At 36.5% G+C, this 20,115-nt stretch overlaps 2 protein-coding genes across 13 annotated transcripts in view; one reads left to right on the top strand and one right to left on the bottom strand.

Annotated features, from left to right (window-relative positions):
* FAM13C (family with sequence similarity 13 member C) overlaps nt 1–6,408 on the top strand; it is a 286,605-nt gene extending 280,197 nt beyond the window's left edge. For 6 of the 10 annotated variants that reach the window (XM_027531046.1, XM_027531039.1, XM_027531042.1 and 3 more), the window contains 3 exons: nt 308–507; nt 2,261–2,362; nt 4,790–6,403. In XM_027531046.1, coding sequence (XP_027386847.1) covers nt 308–507; nt 2,261–2,362; nt 4,790–4,913 — 426 coding nt within the window. In that variant the 3' untranslated portion in view covers nt 4,914–6,403. Of the gene's footprint in view, nt 1–307; nt 508–2,260; nt 2,367–4,789 lie in introns of those variants that run through there. The other 4 variants (XM_027531047.1, XM_027531040.1, XM_027531041.1 and 1 more) reach the window with 3 other exon arrangements.
* PHYHIPL (phytanoyl-CoA 2-hydroxylase interacting protein like) overlaps nt 6,203–20,115 on the bottom strand; it is a 95,478-nt gene continuing 81,565 nt past the window's right edge. The window contains exons 2-6 of one of the 3 annotated variants that reach the window (XM_027531051.1): nt 17,920–18,116; nt 15,964–16,138; nt 12,622–12,739; nt 7,308–7,463; nt 6,389–6,887 (exon numbers count right to left, since the gene is read on the bottom strand). In XM_027531051.1, coding sequence (XP_027386852.1) covers nt 6,773–6,887; nt 7,308–7,463; nt 12,622–12,739; nt 15,964–16,138; nt 17,920–18,116 — 761 coding nt within the window. In that variant the 3' untranslated portion in view covers nt 6,389–6,772. Of the gene's footprint in view, nt 7,464–12,621; nt 12,740–15,963; nt 16,139–17,919; nt 18,117–20,115 lie in introns of all 3 variants that reach the window. The other 2 variants (XM_027531050.1, XM_027531052.1) reach the window with 2 other exon arrangements.

The raw sequence follows: 20,115 nt of genomic DNA, 5'->3' as shown, positions 1-20,115 counted from the left end.
GGGGAGGGAAGATTACTAGGCAGTGCAGCCCAGACTGGAACACATCCCCGTTGTCTGTGCCTTCTTTGGCCGGCAGAGGAAGCTGAGCTTGGTAAGCATTTTAGCCCAGCATGGGTGCTTCATTTGCTTATTAGCTTCTGCTAACTTTCTTTTGATGCAACGGAGCTAGCATTCCTCTTGGTTCTCAGTAGGCACAGGGGTCACCTACTGTTTTCATGGTGTCTATTTATGGTTCCCTTTTCCTGTTTCTGCTTCCCTAAGAGGCACTTAGCACTTTGTGACTCTACTGAACTCTTCTTATGATAAGCAGGAGGAAGAAGACTCTGATGAAGACTGTCCACAGGGAAGTCAGCAGCCTTCTTTGCCAAACCCAGCATCTCACCCTCCTGCTGGCGATCACCTCGCACACTCTGATGAGACTGAGCCCGTGAAGCTCCTGCTCCCCGATGAAAAGAAGGAAGTCAAACCACCAACCCTCTCCATGTCCAATTTACACGAGGCTACCATGTGAGTGTGAGTCCTAAGCTTGGAGTCATGTTGGAACTACTTCTGGTCTGGGGGACCTTATATGTACACACCATATACAACTCAGAAGAGCTATTACACTCTCTAAAAAATGCCGTTTACCAGAAAACACAATCTGGTTATCCTCCTAACAGGGAAATTGAGGAGACAAAGCCATGAGGAAGCAAGGCTCCTAATAAGGTTGTAAAGTGAAGAAAGTGTTAGTCGCTCAGTCATATCTGACTCTTTGCAACCCCATGGACTGTAGCCTGCCAGTCTCCTCTGTCCACGGAGTTCTCAAGGCAAGAATGCTGGAGTTGGTTGCCATGCCCTCCTCCAGGGGATCTTCCTGACCCAGGGGTTGAACCCAGGCCTCCTGCACTGCAGGCAGATTCTCTATCTAGTCTGAGCCACCTGGGAAGCCCAGTATGGTCCTAAAGATGTCATAAGTGCTGATGTTCAGTTTTCTACTCCTACATCTCATTTCAGCAGGATCTGGTACCAGTCTAATGCCTGGCAGTGTTGGCCTTTGATGATGCTAGAACAAAAGGAATTGGGATTCTGTGTTGGGCCAAAAGTTGTCAGGACCTTTATTCTCGTCTATTCTATTTAGATAAAATGGTTTTGCCAGACTGGGATTTAAGTAAATGAGCTGACCTTTTTCTTCTAATGGGTCCTCAGTCAGGAGCCATTTGGATTTTCATTAGTGTCATTATTAATATTATTCAGTAGCTGGCCTTCCTCTGATCATTTGGCCTTCTTTCATTTGTATATTATAGGCCAGATTATGAGTTTTTTTAAACACATTTAACAGTGTGGTGAGTATATATGCCCCAAGAAAGGGATGGAATCCCCACAAATACCTGAGACAAGACCAAGGACTAAGTTGTAAGCTGAGATTTTTAGTGTGCTTGTTATCAGCTGGCACCGCAGTTTCAACTGAGAGAAGAGTGACCTGTTTGGAAGCAGAACATCAATCTTCCCTCTTCCTCCATTTTTCCCTCTTTCCCTCCCTCCCTGACTTCTTCTCTCCTTCTTCCCTCCTTTTCTCCTCTTTCTTGGTTGGCTGGCAGGCTGTTCTAAAGCAAGTGTACTTTTTTTGAGGGGGGTGGGTGGGAGGGAGTGTGTAGGGCTCTTTGGAAAGCAATGGAATCATTTTCTTTATAGAAAATGCCCATATATGATTTCAGGGAGTTCACAGAGTTTCTGAAACCAGACACAAGCTCCCCAGGTAAAGCCTCCTGCTCTCAAGTCAGTAGTTGACTTTTCTCTCTTAGAATGAAGTAAGTAGAATCTGCAATGTAATTATAGCTTTCTTTGGGGCTTTGTTTCATTCCCAAGGGTTTTGATATTCCCCCTACAGTGGAGATTCAGAGTAGACTTCTTTTTAAAATCTCTCCCTCTAGCCTCTCTTCAGTCTGTCACCAGATAACTGATGAGTGTGCCTCCAAAATGCTTTCTCCCTCATGCACTCATGTGGCCTTTACTGTCCCCACTTTTTATAATGGACTCAGTCTGCTTGCCTCCCATCTGTCCTTTCCATCTTCTGATGATGTTATTTTCATCCTCTGTGATGCCCCCTGCCATGTGTTCCCCTCTGGTCAGGCTCTACATGTGTCATCCTTATTCAAAAGGCACTCTTTTAAGTAGAACACTTCTGTATCATAATAGCTTCTTGCTAAATAGCTAACTCTGCTCATCTCTCTCAGTTATGCCAGAGCTCCATAATGGCAAATATATATTCTACCTGATACAGGCCTGTACTTCTTGACCATCTCCGAGAAACTAGGGCTGATAAGAAGAGACTTCGGAAAGCCTTGAGAGAATTTGAGGAACAGTTTTTTAAACAAACAGGAAGGTAAGTGTGGGCAGAGATATTTTTTAAGCTAATAACTCCTAGAGAACTAAGAGTTAGGAGTAAGCTCGGATTTTTTTTTTGTTTGTTTATTTTTTGTTTTTTTGCAGTAACAGTGACTTTATACAAGACATAATTTCCAGTGACTTACAACTAGCGTTTGTCTAATGCAACATTTGGGTAGTATCATTATTGGGTATGTTTTATAGGAGGCTGTAGCTATCAAGTATAAGACATGAATCTTTAAAAAAATAAAAGATGAACTCCCTAAATTCCCTAACTTTGCATAATAAATCCCATTATAACTATTGAATCAAACCTTAAATAAATCTATTTGATCTTTCAGCCCATGTTAGTTCTTTGTTCTAAGTTGACTGTTATATAAGTCCAAGTGACCTATCTTTCTGCTGATGGTAACTATCTAATGAGAAATGTTATGTGGTTGTTAAATTCAGAATATAAAACAATTTGTTTTCTTTTTTTCCTTTACAAAATTCCTATACAACTTTTACATTTTTTAACCTATCCAAACACAGGCAATTTAAAGAGTTTGAGAACCTTCTGGTGTGTTATTAGTCCTGCCAAATGGGTCTGCAGTGGTATTTGGCACGCCTCTGACATCCAGGGAAGTTAGTTATGTTCTATGTGTAGTATGTTAAATGCACCAGTGAGTAGGAAACCCACTTCAGATATGCTTACTATTTGGTTGAGGTTATCTGCCCTCTTGTGGTAATACACTTAAACTAAATGCAGAAGCGGTGCCATATTACAAGCAAAATCAAATAGTTGAATGGCTACGAAATACAGATCTTGCTTTTCTAAAACATTTCATTGGGAAGGGTTACCTGTCCATAGGTAAAATAACCATGCAAATAGATTATTAAAAAATGTAATGTTCTATAAATGTTCTTGGTAATAGTCATTATGCAAGAAGCATAATTATCTAGATATGACCTTAACAATTATGAGCCAGGACCTGTGCTAAATGCTTATGTATGTTTTATATAATAAGAAAAGTGGTTAAGGAAATACTTAGTACAATGCATTCTTGTTTATTAGCTAAAGGGGAGTGTGCTGGACCAGAGATAATTGCATCGTGAACTATTAGTGTTTCCCTATAAATTAGACTATTTCTTCACTTAGGTATGTTTACACAAATTAAGGTAGTATTTAGATACCCAGTTATGATAAGTTTGGCCCAGAATACAGAATGGAGTCAAAGGAATTATGTTAGTCTGAGAGGAACTCTGGCTATAGATTTGTATACTGTTCTGAGTTCTGAACTAGAGATTTCAGGGAAGACTCTTTATAGATTCCCAAAGAATATAGTTATCTACTGGTGTTGTAACACTATATATACTGCCCTGAAATTTCTAGTTCAGAACTCAGAACAGTACACAAATCTATGTGTACTGTTAGCTGTTCTTTTATTGGTAAGAAATATAACTTTATATACTGGTAAAATAGAAGGGGTATATGTTGTTTGCTTTTTACCCATTTTCAGCTATAGTTATATTAGAGAATATCTGTGTTTATATTCAGTAGCAATGGTGGTGACTTCATCTGGGTTTTCCAGTCCTTGTATTTCAAAGTCATGAGTGGAAATATTTTAAAAGCAATTGGCCATCTTTATTAACTAAGGAGATCCTGAACTAACTCTTGTCCTTTAGAAAATATATCCTGGCAATGTAATTTTCTGGGAAGGCAGATGATTTTAACTCCAGATGTTACCCAATTATTCTTCAAAGTAAATGTTAAGAACATCTGGCAGGAGGCATATGTATAAAAATGTGCATGATCCTTAGCCTAGTCTTAGTAGAATTAGTGTGCAAAGAACCACTACAATTTAGACTCAGATTCCTTAAAGGAACTTCTCTGTGTCTCTTCTATACATTAACAGACATAGTACTATAAGTACAATAAAGTTTAGAAATAATTCATGTTTGTAAGGTAGCTACTGAGCTTTTCCCTCCTATTACCATAGATTTATAAGTTATTTCTGTTAATGTAATTTTCGTAGTATTTTTAGGTTGATATTTTAAACAACTATCACTATAAGGGCTGAATATTCTGCACAGGCTTGGATGTTAGGAGAAAGACTGGGTAAAAAAATATCTTGAGGGTTCTGGTTTTTATTTCCCACAGACCTTTCCACTTCCCCAGTGTTATATGTCTATGCACTGGACAATGTATTTGCAAAACACTTATAATAATTAACTTCTCAGGGCACTATTACATTGAAACCTAGTAACACATGGAAGAGGGAATGAATGAAGAGGAAAAGAGACTTGATGCAAAAATCTAGCGGAAATTGCTACCCTGTCCTTTTCTCACAAGAGTTAAAAAAGGCTTTTTAATGACTTGGTTCATTAATGAACTAATGGATTTTATATATATATATATATATATATTTTTTTTTTTTTTTTGCAGAAGTCCACAAAAGGAAGATCGGATACCAATGGCAGATGAGTACTATGAATACAAGCATATAAAAGCCAAACTGAGACTATTAGAGGTCCTCATCAGCAAGCAAGATGTGGCCAAAACTATTTGAGGTTCAGGAAATGTTTGTGATCACTTTCACCTGCAATAAGGCAAGTTTATTTTCCTCTGCCGTTCTTGCTAAGTAGTATGACAACTGAAAACTGAAGCACTTTAGTGGGAGTTTTAGCTGTTGTTAAGAATGGATGGCAAGTGTAATTATACATGAATAGAAGGGATTAAAATGGGGGAAAATACAGTAAGTAACATATAATTGGAAGATAAACTTCAGCCTTCTCCATGTCAAGGAGAAAATGCAGAGTCAGTATAATTACTTCAGAAAACATCTATTTTATCAAACCTAAGGTAATATAAAGCGTCCACCTGTTAAATGGACCACTGGTTAGAGAAAGTCTACTTAATGTCCAAAGACTGCTTATACTGACATATGGAAAGAGCATGATTTTTAAAAATCAATAAGAACAAAAGAAACTCATTTTACATAGAAAGGGATACAGTTAGTAAGAATGTAATTTATCTGAAACTCTAATAGATTTTTAAGTGATAAAAAATCTACGACCTTGTCCCATAAGTCTGCTAGGCTTTCAGCACCCTAAAATATACTAGAATGTGTCACTGCTAATTTTTTATTTCTATATAAAAATAGCACATTATTTTATCTGTTCCTTAAAATTTTACATTTCTGATTACCAAAGTTCATTCTGATAGCATGTACTTTGTGAATTATCTTTGTTTATAACTGACAGATGTTTATATTAAAATAAAATATTGTATTAAAATTGGAAAATAGGTATTTTGGATAGATGTGTCTGTAGCATATAATCTAATGTGATCATAGTTATATAGCTAATCTTTTTCTTTACTATAAGATTATATAAACTATTTTTCCATTGGGAATATGTGTTTTTCTTAATGTTCCAAGGTCTATACTTTGTAAAGTCAAAAAATTTTCCCATGAACTATAGTTGTTCCTCATTCTGTATAAAATGAAAGGTTTAGAAAATGTTTGCTGTAACAGCTTGGAAAAGAAGCCTGAGTACTTTATTTGTGTCATTAACTTCAGTGTATATTGTTTTGTTATTTTGTATTAGACCACGTTTATTATTTTGCTTTTGTAAAAATAAGTAAAAGGTCCACATTTTCTCTCTCATACCAGCCACGTTTGTAGTTCTCTTTTCTGTAATGTTTAAGCACAATGGTGAACAAATTCACATTTTCATATAGTTTGGATGGGATTAATATTGACTCTTTCTGAAGCAGATGGTTTCAGAGGCTTATTGTTGTCTCTATATTTACCTATATTTACCTGATATTTTATAACCTTTATGAATCAGAATAATGTCCTTCACAAATTTGTTTAATTAAAGTTATGTACTTGTAACAGGACAGATACACAACTATTTGAGGTTTACAAACTACATCTTTGATAAGAGAAATGGTTTCGTGACATGTATACAATTGCTATTAAGATGTAACTCTATATATTCTATAAGATTGTAAATATTTTATACAACAATACAAATAAAATATTTTTCTATTATATTTATTATGTTGAAACACAGTAGTTGTTTCCTGTTAGCTAATATAAATAACATAAATAACACTGTCAAACAACAAGTTGGAAGTGCTGACAATTCTAGGCTTCAAGGTTTAACTCATGCTGCAATTACACTTTTTCATGCGGTTTGGAGTTATCCCAATATTTGTTCAGTAGATTAAAATGAGAGCATATTTAAACACCATTTATAAGCCATTATTTTGTATTTTACTAAAGCAGTTTATATAATAGTTTGGTTATGTTTGGCATAAAGGAAAAATAAAACCATTGCAGCATCTAGGCAAGAGGGTGTCAGAAACAACTTAGGACAGCTCATCTCTCACAGTCGGGGGAAGGGTAGGGAACAGGGAACACTACAACAGCTCGGAAATCTGAGAAGTGGTGGCTCGTTCTTGGTGACAGTGGCATGTGCATGCTTCAGTGGAAAACATCTGGGTGACGAAAATGGACAACAGAGGATCAGGGCTCCTACGGGAAGAAAGGGGGACTGAGAATAAGAAAAGTGGGCATTAACGTCCAACACTAATATTACAGGTTTTGCAGCTGGGATCTTTCTTTGCATTTGCAGTAGATAAACTCATGAGCTGATGACCAGTGATTTCTGCCACGGTGCCTAGAGAAAGACCCACGGGGTCAGTGTAAATGACTTCTAAAATGACATCCTGGGCATGGTGGTAAACCAGCATCCCATCTTCTTCTCTGCAGGTCAGAAATTTATTATCCTGGGAATTTAGTTGAGGAAGGCGCTGCTTACAAAATTCATCTCCTGGTGATCCCACAGGAGCAATGACCAGAATCACATAATGATAAGCAGTGTACATACAGTAGAAGTCCCCAAAGTATAAGTTAGTATTGGGGTTAAAAAGTTTTTCTGCTGCAATCTCAAACCTGTATCTTCCATAAGGCGAATCCTGGGGTGGCTTCCCAGTATTGAATTCAGTGCTGCAGCTAAAGAAGATGCCTTCTAATTTTCCACTGATAGGAGAGCCATGGCTGCCACTGTTATCCTTGACAGAGGGCTGCATAGCATTCCCATGATGTTCTCTGCAAGAGAAAATAAATGGTCACTGCTTGGTACGGTGGTGGTAGAGCTACTCATGTACAGAATTGAATGGTGACAGACTACGAGTCAACTGTCTACTGTTAAGAGCCTGGGTGCTCATCCATCCTACCATCAGATCAAGGAGAAAGCATCTTTTGACATTACTTACAAAAAGCTAAATTCCAGCCGTGACCCTAAGGTAAGAATGCTCTGCTACAAACCTTGGAGGTCTTTTAACACGATAAATTTCCTGGCCAGGAAAACAAAAGTGGAATGAGAAATGTTATGGCTGAAATCACATCCACTATAAGCCTACTGGGTTTTAGAAGTGATTTGGGGAAGAGAAAACTGGACTGACAACGCTGGTTAAACATGCTGAATGTTTCTTCAAAGTCTGCCAGAATTTAGGTCTAAAGTGAGTGTTGTCCATGTACATCAGTACAAAAGCATCTTGTTTTATTTTTTTTGCTTCAGTTTTTTAACCTAGGCCCAGTGCGTCTACCTGCAATGCGGGAGACCTGGGTTCAATTCCTGGGTCGGGAAGGTCCCCTGGAGAAGGAAATGGCAATCTACTCCAGGATTCTTGCCTGGGAAATCCCATGGACGGAGGAGCCTGATAGGCTCCAGTCCATGGAGTTGCGGAGTCGGACAGGACTTCACTTTCACTTTCCAGTTGACTACTCAGGTCATCTTGCTTGCATTTTGCTTAGAATAGAGCTGGTATCTCCCTTTACCACACTCAGCTCTTTTCTCTACACTTCTCACCTCCCACTGGGCTGGACCTTCGTCATGCAGTTCTTCCTGCTCCTTGGTCCCTTCCATTCAGTTATACCAACGAGAGAGACAATAAGAGACATGGAAAGATAGCCCATGGTCTTAGACTACAAGAATTAATATTATGAAAATGTCCATACTACCCAAAGCGGTCTACATTTAATTGGATCCCTATCAAATTAATATGACCCCTATCAAATTACCCATGAAATTTTTCACAGAACTAGAACAAGTAATCCTAAAATTTATATGGAGCCATAAAAGATTCAGAATTGCTGTGGCAATCCTAAGGAAAAAGAACTAACCTAGAGGCATAACCCTCCCACACTTCAGACAATACTGCAAAGCTACAGTAAGCAAAATATCATGATAACAGCACAAAAAATAGACATGTAGATCTATGCAACAGAACAGAGTCCAGGAAAAAACCCCATACACCTACAGTCAATTAATCTTTGACGGAGGAGGCAAGAATATATAATGGAAAAAAGAGTTTCTTCGGCAAGTGGTGTTGGGAGAGCTGGACAACTACATGTAAAAGAATGAAGTTAGAAGATTCCCTCACACCATACACAAAAATAAAGGTAAAATGGCTTAAAAACAAATATAAGAGAACACCATAAAACTCTTAGAACATTGCAAAGAATTCTCTGACATAAATTGTACCAGTGCTTTCTTATGTCAGTTTCCCAAGGCGATAGAAATAAAAGCAAAAAATAAATAAATGGGACTTAATCATAGTTAAAAGCTTTTGCACAGGAAACCAAAAACAAAATGAAAAAGACAGCCCACAGCCTGGGAGAAAATAATTTGCAAACGATGTGATTGCCAAGGGGTTAATTTACAAAATAAACAGTGCATTTAACTCAGTAACAAAAAACAAACAATTCAATTAAAAAATGGCCTGAAGACCTAAACAGACATTTCTCCAAAGAGGCATGACCAATAGGCACATAAAAAGATCCTTAACATTGCTAGTTATCAGAGAAACGCAAATCAAAACTACCAAGAGGCACCACTCTCACACTGCTGAGAACGGCCATCAGTAAAATGTCTACAAATAATAAATTCTGGAGATGATGTGGAGAAAGGGGACCCTCCCACACTGTTGGTGTAGCTGTAAATTGGTGCAGCCACTGTGGAAAACAGTAGGGAAGTTCCTTGAAAATCTAAAAAGAGAGTTACCATACGATCCAGCAATTCCATTCCTAGGCATATCTCTGGAAAAGATGAAAATTCAAAAAGATACACGCTCCCCAGTGTTTACAGTAGCACTATTCACAATAGTCCAGAGATAGAAGCAACCTAAATGTACATTGACAGATAAATACTACTCAGTCTTAAAACAGAAAGAATGCCATTTGCAGCAACATCAATGGACCTAGAGATTGCCATACTAAGTGAAGAAAGTCTGAAAGAGAAAGACGGTATTACTGCTTCCTATGTGGCCTTCACTGGCGCTGCAGGGGTTAGCACCTTATTATCATCCCTTGGCTATGATGAAGAGTCCTGGTTTCCACTGGGCCCCTTCTGACACCAGCCCAGTGGGAAGGCTGACAGGCAACTCGTTGCCACTGGTGTGGGTTGTAAACACCAGCTCCCCATTAGCATTCTCTGATGCTACCGCAACAAGGGGTAGAGGAGGAGGGGAGGGTGGTTCCTAACAGTTGGAAGATGCAAGACTAGGTTTCCTACCTGGCTGTGGCTGGTGGTGTGGAGAAAAATACTTTTTCTGTGATGTTTAGCTGGAGTAAAGGCAGTTATTGTCTACAAAGTCTGCCTTCAAGGCTGCCCCTTTCCGATTCACTTGGGTAAACACAGAAGACTTTTGGGGCAGGTATTTTTTTCGTCTGTGCCCACTGATGTGAGCTGATGACTAGCATCTAGTTCAGAACGAGAGCTAAACAGAAAATCCATCACTGTGTTGTCCTTCGGGTCCCAAGGTCCCTAACTCGTTGACCTTCTTTCCACCTTTCAGACTCTTAACGTTTGCTTTATATAGGTAACACTCCTGGTTTTTAATTGTATGTAGTAGGAGGAAAGGGAGAAATAGGTCTACTCTATCTTGTCCTGAATCAGAAATTCTTATCTCATTACATTCTCAAGAACAAAACCCAATTATTAATATGACATGTATTCTGCATAAATCTACAAGTGCAATTATATGAGGTAGTAACAGCAGAAAACAGATAAACAGGAACTTAGGCTAGGAGAAATGTCTTACTATCGGTGACAGACATCAACTCAGAATATGCAATCTACCGCCGAACACTGATGGAAATCCTACACGTGTCTACCCGTATCAGGGGATCCCTGGAGGGAAACCTTTAAGATACAGAAAGGTATTTTAAGGACAAGTAAGCCGCCTAGGGAACTTGAAGGAGGAAGAGCAAAAGTGGTATTTTGATCTGGGGTAACATAAAGCAGTACTCATATAGGAATTCACTCCTAGAGGGAGAGATCAGAATGAGTTCATTCCATGTGGACTGATGCAGAATTTATCTAGGGATTTTTCATAATTCATACTGATTTGGAAAGTGTGTCAGGTAAGTGAAAGGCTCCTTTCTAGTCAAGCACTGTGAATAACAAGATGACATTTTAAATGAATTCTGATACAGTGTGCCCTGATTAGAATGCATTACATAAAAAGAAAATCAAGATCCATTGATGCTAATGTGGTTTCAGTTAATACAACTTTTTAAAAATCAGTGTTGAAAACCTGTACTCATGCCTTGGCAAATATATTTTATGTGTACATACTGAAGTATATGTATATAAACTGTATCAAATTTAACTTTCATGGATTTTACAACTATCATGGAAAATCCAACAAAGGTAAATTTCCCTGTTAGTAAATACACCTTTTATACTAGTATATTGGAATCAATCATACAATATATACAACAATTTTCTTTCCATTTTCCATACTTTCTGTCTTTCTTTTTTCTTCTTGGAAGAACTTTTGAAAACAGATGGAGCAAATTCTAGAGTTATCTAAGGACCTGAAAACAGGCCAAAGGACAGAGAAAAGTCAGAGAAACAGTGACCTCCAGTGGCCACCTAAGATTGACGCTGGCAGCCTTCCAGGGCTAAGCCTAGTACCAAAGGTCTATTTACTTATTCCATTGCTGTATTTATTTGGAAAGAAAATAGCAACAGTGGATCTTTTTTATTTCTAATTTTATGCTTAACAAATATAAAGAAATGCCTTTCTTGTTAAGTCATATGTGGTTATTCCCATACAACAACTGACAAGTATAATACTTTGTATTCTCTCTCAGTTTATATTCTCTAAATTATGTGAACAGCATTTTCCATGAATTATATACACTCAAGGGTAAATAATTTACCAGAAAGAGAATTATAGAGTAAACTCTGTATTTATAGGCTATTCAAACATAAGGCAGGAATTGTTTTCATGATCAAAATATATGATATTGCAAAGCACTTATTTTGAAGAACATGCATGCCTAAATTCACCTCTGTCTCTTTATTTCCCTTTGCATTTTCCATAGCTTGGAGCTTATTTAGATTTGGAACCATCATCTTGATTTAAGAAAAACTAGAGAGTTATGAAACAAAACAACAAACCTTCCTAAATTTTTTTCATATACAATCCCATCAGGAGTTTAAAAAGTGAGAGCAAGGCTTTTAAAATGACAGATTATAGGGATTACCGTGTAGACGTTTTAGAACCTGTACAGCACTGTCAAAGGCTTCTTAAAAACACACATCTACCCATTTACTCTCTTGAAATTCTCTTCTACAAATATGAAAGGGCTGTAAGTATTAAAACTACTTGTGACATGGAATTCTTTTTAATTCTGGGAAACTGTTTTCAGGGACAAACACAGGATAACTTAAAAATAATACTGAACACTAGAATTCAAAAGTAAATAAGATTTCCCTCATGAATAATTAACACAGTATAATAGCTGGGAGATTTCTATGTTGGCAGAAGCCTGACAATCCCGCCTAATTCACCGTATCTCATGAGACAGTCACCCTTTTATTCTCTCATTTTCAGGAGAAATTTCATTAGTTGGTATGAGACAGAAGGTACTGAGTAACTGGGAATCAGAGGAGTCTGTGACATGCTCATCAACCTTAACCTTGGCGGCTTAAGGTCTTCCACCCAAACAGATAGGAGTTGGTATTACAAGTGATCACAGAAAGGAATATAAGTGAAGTGGAAAAAAAAAATCCCATGATCTGATTTTTTTCTTTTACTTAATTATTCTAGGAAATAAAAGTCAGTATAATTAAATATTTGAGAAGAAAACTAAAATTCCTATTTAACAGAAGCATACTCAACAGAAACCTGAGCCTAGAATTTGGAATGGCACTTAGTAAAGCAAATCATTATGTATCTTTTTCGATTCTTACCGTATGTAGTCAAAATATTCTTTGTGCTGGTTACGATAAAAAACAGAAAATTTGAGCATCCGTCCTGCAATCACTTCAGCCTTCTCCAACAGTTGTGTTAGATGAACTTTTGAATAGTCTGAAAATAACAAAAAAGTTTGTTATTAAAAATACACTATCAAAAGTATTGACTACATGCTTAATAATTTGTAGATTATTCAAGTACTCTTTTGCGAAACTCATCTCAGTAAATAAGAAACTGCACTTAAAAAGAAAACATTCACTGTCTTTGTGGCACATTTTTTCTACAAAAATATTTCTGTTTATGGTTGTTTTTAAGAATACACTTGCATTTTTTTCACTCGCTGAAATTAAAGATCCTGAAACCAAAGTGTTAAATAAGGAACACGGATTCAAGTAATGTCAATCAGCACCACACTAGCCTTTCTTCCATCAGCTGCTGAATCAAATAAAAGAAGATTGTAACCTGAAAGCAATAGCAAATATAATTTAAAGGAGTAATAATAATAATGGTCATCTAATTTACTCCCTAAATCTATGAGGCTGGAAAGACAGATTAAATATAACCATTTTATTGATGCAGAGATTGAAACCTGCCACAGTTTAATGATTTGCCAAATGTCCATAAAGCTAGTGACTTAGAGACCAGGTCTCTGGCTACTATAGTTGGTAGTTTTGAGTACACAAGAGCTTGTGAAAATATAAAGCATCTCTCACAGTAAGCTGATCTCTTCACCAGCTTTTTGTTTTGAAAATTGAGGACTGTTGCCAAACTCCTGTTCTAGAATCTAAGCAAAAAGTTTGGTCTATAAAGATTTCAAGACTTTCCAAATGAAAGCAATCTAGTTGAACTACTCATGGCAGCATAGTTTGTGTACTCCCTGTGTCACTGGCTCAACGAACATTTATTTAGATTAGGACATGTGATATACAAGGCACTGTGCAAAATTAAACTAATGATCAATTGAAAAGATAAAAAAATTCCTCTTCACCTCAAAGAATTCAGTCTAAGGGAAGAGGTAATATATAGACAGCTGTGACTTATTATGGGGTTTTATCTGTGTCACCGATTAAACTAGATTGGTCAGTGGCATTCTGTTTAATTTCCAGTACTTTGCACAATGCATAGCATACAATATATGCTCAGTAAATTTTGAGTGAATTAGATGTCTAGGTTAAAAGACAATATATAAGATAGCTTTCTAAGATTTACAGAGTAAAGGTGATTGATAAAGCTTAGGTGAAACAGGCTCTGAATTATTTTAATAAACTGAAACAACAAGCTTTGAAAAAAATTCTTAGATTTTACTCATGGAAACAAAATGATTTATAGAAAAATATTGTGGCACATTTAAAATAAGCTGGCATTTTCCTTATTATTTACCCCTAAAACTTCCTTAGAATAATTAGGGGATATACTTGAATAAAAGAGCAACAGATCAGTCACTCTAAAGGAAAGAAAGAAAACTAAAGGTCTTTCTTTATATACATAGAAATAAAACATGTACTCCTGTAGTCATATAGATTATAGAATGGAGTATCTAGACAGGTATTTCTGAACTGAAAATGCCAAAGGTCTTCCTTAAGCTAAGGAAGAAATATTATCTCATTTTTCCTTAATGTCAAATGGGGTTTTAGGAGGTACATTATAGCTTCTTAAAAAATGACTACTACGATGCTGTTTGGTACAATTCTATGGAAAATAGCATGTATTAAAACAATGTCAAAAGCTACTGTGTCTTTTACTGTGTCTACATCTCTGGTAGGATGCAATCAGGGCAAGTGGAAAGATGTGTAAAAAGAGTAAGCGTGAGGTGGATTCCAAGGAGGAATTTTAATTCAGGAGAAAAGTTGAGGGGATATAGTAATTCTAATGTGACACATAAAATACAGGTAAAATGAGAATTCTTTACACACTATTAATACAATGTTGAAATCTTTAGCAATTTAATTACTGACTACTGGACTATGATGTATACCACATCTATTCTAAAATATATTTTCCCCACATTTCAGCATCTCTGACATGAGTCGAGTATATGTGATAAGAAAACACTGTTTCACAGTTTAATTGGCAGTTTAATTTTTTCTTAGCGATACATAAAGTGGTGGATCTTACAACTATGACATCTTAGGAAGAAATATAGCACCAGAGGGATACTATTTTGTTCACTCTCATACACTGAGATCCTTAGCAGCTTCCTCACAGAACAAACAAAAAAGGTTTATGATAAAATCACAATAATTAAGCATTAAAACTTCATCCATTCTACATATCCACATGGGAAATTTTATACTGAGTTTGAAATTAAGAGAGAAAAAAAAGATATTGAGATAAAGCAGTAGTTAAGCACATCCTGAGTCTGAAATAAATCTACTGTGAGGCTATGGGGAAAAAATAGCTGATTTATCTGAAGGATGCCTCAGCTGGGGAAGTTGCTAAGCAACCTGCAATAGGTGAGGCAAGTGTCTACGACTTTCTACAAGCTCCTTTGTGTGGAAACAAACATTTAGCCTCTTTCTACAGTTTTATAGAGGAAACAATCACCTAGACAAAGAGGAAACAAAGCCCTATTCTAAGAGACAGAAAGAATGGATGACAGATGTATTCAGGTAGCTATGTCTTTGTGTCCCTTCACCATCTATTTAAGTGCTCAATAAATATTTGTTTCTTGACTGAAATGAATAAACAAGTATATAAATATACGATATGAATGGTTATGGTAACCTTTTCAACCCATTGGGCTATTAAGATACAATTCAAGATCAAGAGGGACAGGCTTTCTACATTAGACACCCCAATGCCAAATGGCTATGAGGTACTTTCATGAAGCAGAGACACACAAACTCACACGACACGAGTTTAGAGAGAGATGATCAGCATTCAAGTGAAAAGTCCAATAACATTTCTGTTAAGTAAAGTCATTGTGATCTGCCTTCATTTCCTTAAATTAGAGAATGATGTTTCTGGCTTCCTTCTTTCAAGAGTGTGAAAATAAATGAAAAAAAGGAAGAAAAAAGATCTCTCTCCCTCTCAAAATGAATCTCAAAATATGCTGAATATATTTTCATACTGCATCAATTTTTATTTGTAAAGCCTTTACTTTGAAAAATCAAACTGTGCATGTAGCACAGAAATAATTTAATGCCATTACCCAGCTTTTGCTGAGAACCTCCACTCTCTCTATCAGTTTGTTCTGTCACACAGTGCTACTGGCAATGTAAAAATGACCAATGCAATAAATATCACTTAATAATTACAAAAATATACTTTCTGTAATTAGCTTTCCAGGAACTATTAAATAAGCATCCCCCCCCCATATTTGTACCCAGTTCTCTTACCTGCTGTGCAGAATTCTATAATTTCACTCCACTCAGACACAACATAATCACCATCAACTTGTTTTGAGGCAGTCTGCACTGCTACTGTATACTCAGTTCTTGGGCTCAAAAACCAGTGTCCACGGACAGTCATCGGCAAGGGAACAGCTTTTGCCACCAGTTTTGTTGGAACATCCTAAGAAAGGAAAGGAGGAAGAGAGGTACGGGTGGGTGGAAGAAGATGAATTAATGTAGCAGTATAACCTGAGTCAACTGTAAACAGTGTGGAAGAACTTATTAAATTCCTAGCTAAAATGTTTAAAGATATTTAGCAATTACTATCTTCAAATCTCTTATTCTTCAGATGTAAAAAAAAAAAAAAGGCCCGATTTGATCAAGAAACATGCAAAGATTACACAGCTAGCTAATGGCGTAAGTGTACATGGATTCATCTTCTTGACTTCTAGTATAATGTTCTTCTTTGTACATTCCTTAATATGCCCCTTAAAATGCAATATTCTAATATTTTAAAATATTATATTTATTTAATATATTGCTGTTCAGAGAAGCCCATTATTAAATATTTTATATGTGAAGGGACAGAATATTTTTAAATAAATGATTGCTTCACATGCAAATGTGGTAACATTTGTTTTACTTGTATTCAAGTGTGGAGCCTATATCACAGAAAGTCTAGGTATTTTAAAACGATGATTAATAAGGTAACTAAACCTGGTTCATATTCACTGTATTTCCAAAGATATGGTATTCTAAGTATGGGATGAAGAAAGGGGGTCAAATCTTGACCCCTCACCATTTAATGCTAAACATTTCAAAGCTAATTCAAAGAAGCCAAGTGTCACCAAAGAGAATATCCAACACTAGAAAGATTAAAATTGGAACATAGGAAATTACTGTTTTATCAATCTTGTCCTATCACATTTATCTGTACGTATAAGACTCACTCACCATTAGTATGTATAGTTATACTATACACATATAGTAAAATGCATAAATTTTAGACAAGAATTCTTCCAAAAGATTTATCAAGTTAAAATCTAGTTATAAAATATTAAAGTAAGATCAGTTTTCATATCAGTGAAAACACTGAAAACATAAGAAAGAATTTTTAAGTCAGAGAACTATTTATCCTCTCTAGAGCTACTTTTGGAGAGAGATATGTATCGGTTAAGACAGTGATAAGCAGACAGCTAAGAGCATAAATATTAGAGAATTGTTACAAGTCTAAAACACCTAAAGGCTATTTTTACTCTCAAACAATAAAATTGATTACATAAAGCAATTTTCAGCCCGTAAGTATTTTGACAAATATTCTAAAGTCTATAAGCTGCCACTGATATTCTCCTTTTGGCAGTTATTTATAGGGAAAAATGTGTGCTTCAGTGGAAAACTATGAACCATCTATAGCACACTCTGCTGGTTGTCTTCTTCCGATTTTGCGGAATATATTCTACAACTCTGTAATTTGTAGACATGCGATACCAATTCCGTTATTCTTGTCTAAACACATGCCAGTGAATTTTGTCCCCTGGAAGTACTCCCTGTCCTCCTGCCCTTGTTCTTCACCAACACCACACGGGTTTTGCCTCCACTGTACATTTATTTCAATATCCTGGTCCTTAAAATGTCTTTTCTGGACCATCCTTTGAAGTGGCTCTATTAAAAACTTCATCAGTTACCTCATTAGTGTTAAATAAAATCTTTAACACGTTCATTTTTATGTCTGTATGAGAGTTAAGATTTCACCTTTTCTGGGAGAAAAAAGTGTATTTTAACCCATATATATGTCATTTCCTTATAAAATTTCTTGGAAGGATACAGCTTTTAAATGACATAACTTTCATTTTTAATGTCAAGTATAAGTAATCAGTGCAACATTATTCCTTCTTTCAAAATGGCATCATAATTAGAAAGTTTTAAGATACAAATGAACATAAGGCTGTGTTAGCATTTTACCTTGTGTTTAAATTTATTGGAGTTCTTGTTCTCTTTCTTATTGAGGTCAATGAAATAGTGTGTAATGCGGTCCTTTGACTTTGAATCCATTTCCCATGAGATCTTGAATGAGTCGCAGGTGATGTTGCTTATTTTGATGTTGCGTGGCACAGGAAGTTCCTCCATCTCTGCTATGCCACTGTCCTGTGATTTGTTCCCTGCGAGAAAACAATGCACAGATAGTTTCTGACTAGTGAGCTCTTCCTAGTTTGCAAGGCCATTAGCTACCTGTTTGTGAACTCATCTAATTACTAAATTTTAGATTTCATTTTGTTCATGAAGTAATTTGAGTGTTAATGATAGTAAGACTGTCATTACGTGATCACATTACCAACAAAAAGCAGAAATGAATTAGTCCTTACCACCTCTATGTTTTCAGTCTTCTCTCCCAGTTTCTGCTTTTACAGAAATGAAAGCAAGAACGCTGTCGATCCACCTCTCTAACCTATGAAAGTTTAGCCTTACATGGTAGATTCTGTCTGAAAAGGGACCATTTTTCTTACATGACCAATTGAGTCTGCTCTAAAGTAATCCTAGGTGTTTTTAAGCTAAATGAAATCAGAAACGTTGATAATGATATGAAAGAGTCCAGTCAAATAAAGGGAAATTTCTTTTAAAAAATCTGTGAGGTGTCAGTGACAGACTATAAAAATTGTTCCTTTTGGAAATTTATATATAGAAATAGCACATAATGTTTATGTTATATTTACAAATAATATAAAAGACCATTTTTAAAACAGTTACTGTAAAGGTATTACTCCAGGAATCTTTTTACCTGTCATAGCCATGCTGATTGATATTATTAAAATCTTGAAGAACTCATCTGACATCTGGTTACTTTACAGACTATGTCCTACATTTTCAATTCGAGAAAATTCTATCACTTTGGCCAATATTATAGAGCAGAGTATGACAGATGACAGGACAAAAAGAGAAAATATAGAGTTGACAAGTTTGTTTCATATGTAACAAAGACATATTGAATGAAATTTTATTCCACTTCTTCCTGTGTTCCTTTTCCCCCAAGACAAAGTAAAATTCAATGCCCCAGAAAAAATATATAATTGTTATTCATATTATAAAAGTCATAGGTCATAGATCAGCTATCTAACTTTTCTTTAACATAATAAAATAGCAAATCTTGATCAACAAAAACTGAAAGGAACAACACTGGATGTCCCTTTGTAACAACACCTTCCACTTTCAGATTAGTTTGTATTCTTTACCCCCACAAGGTCTTCCCAGCTGGCTCACTGGTAAAGAATCCATATCCCTTGGAGTAGGAAATGGCACTCCTATATTCTTTCCTGGGAAATGGCATGGACAGAGGAGCCTGGCAGGCTATAGTCCATGGGCTCAGAAAGAGTCGAACATGACAGAGCATGCACACACAGCACCTCCCCCCCCACACCCTCTCAATCACTGTTGTAAGACTTTTGATAATTTGCAGTCTTATTATTCATCCATTTGTTTCACCGCAAGCTGTGTTGTGGCCAGAGCAACCTGATGACAAAGACTAATTTCAAAGTAACTAAAGTTCTTTATTGTCATTCTTGAACAATACTTTGAAAAATCCTTTCTTCTCTCATGTACTCCCTCACACCCTAGTTTACCCAGATTCCCATTTGATGAAACTCCCAGAAAAATTATTCCTTCACTTTTTTTTGCACGCCCCCCCCACCCCCCGACACACATGGCCTCATAGCATCCCAAATTGCTTCTTGCAGATGACACCACCCTTATGGCAGAAAGTGAAGAGGAACTAAAAAGCCTCTTGATGAAAGTGAAAGAGGAGAGTGAAAAAGTTGGCTTAAAGCTCAACATTCCGAAAATGAAGATCATGAAATCTGGTTCCATTGCTTCATGGCAAATAGATGGGGAAACAGTGGAAACAGTGTCAGATTTTATATTTTGGGGCTCCACAATCACTGCAGACGGTGATTGCAGCCATGAAATTAAAAGACGCTTACTCCTTGGAAGGAAAGTTATGACCAACCTAGATAGCATATTCAAAAGCAGAGACATTACTTTGCCAACAAAGGTCCATCTAGTCAAGGCTATGGTTTTTCCAGTGGTCATGTATGGATGTGAGAGTTGGACTGTGAAGAAAGCTGAGTGCCGAAGAATTGATGCTTTTGAACTGTGGTGCTGGAGAAA

The sequence above is a fragment of the Bos indicus x Bos taurus genome, chromosome 28, assembly GCF_003369695.1.
Source record: "Bos indicus x Bos taurus breed Angus x Brahman F1 hybrid chromosome 28, Bos_hybrid_MaternalHap_v2.0, whole genome shotgun sequence".
Lineage (NCBI taxonomy): Eukaryota > Metazoa > Chordata > Mammalia > Artiodactyla > Bovidae > Bos > Bos indicus x Bos taurus.
The sequence above is the reverse complement of the archived record's forward strand: the minus strand, read 5'-3'. Positions and strand labels throughout refer to the sequence as shown.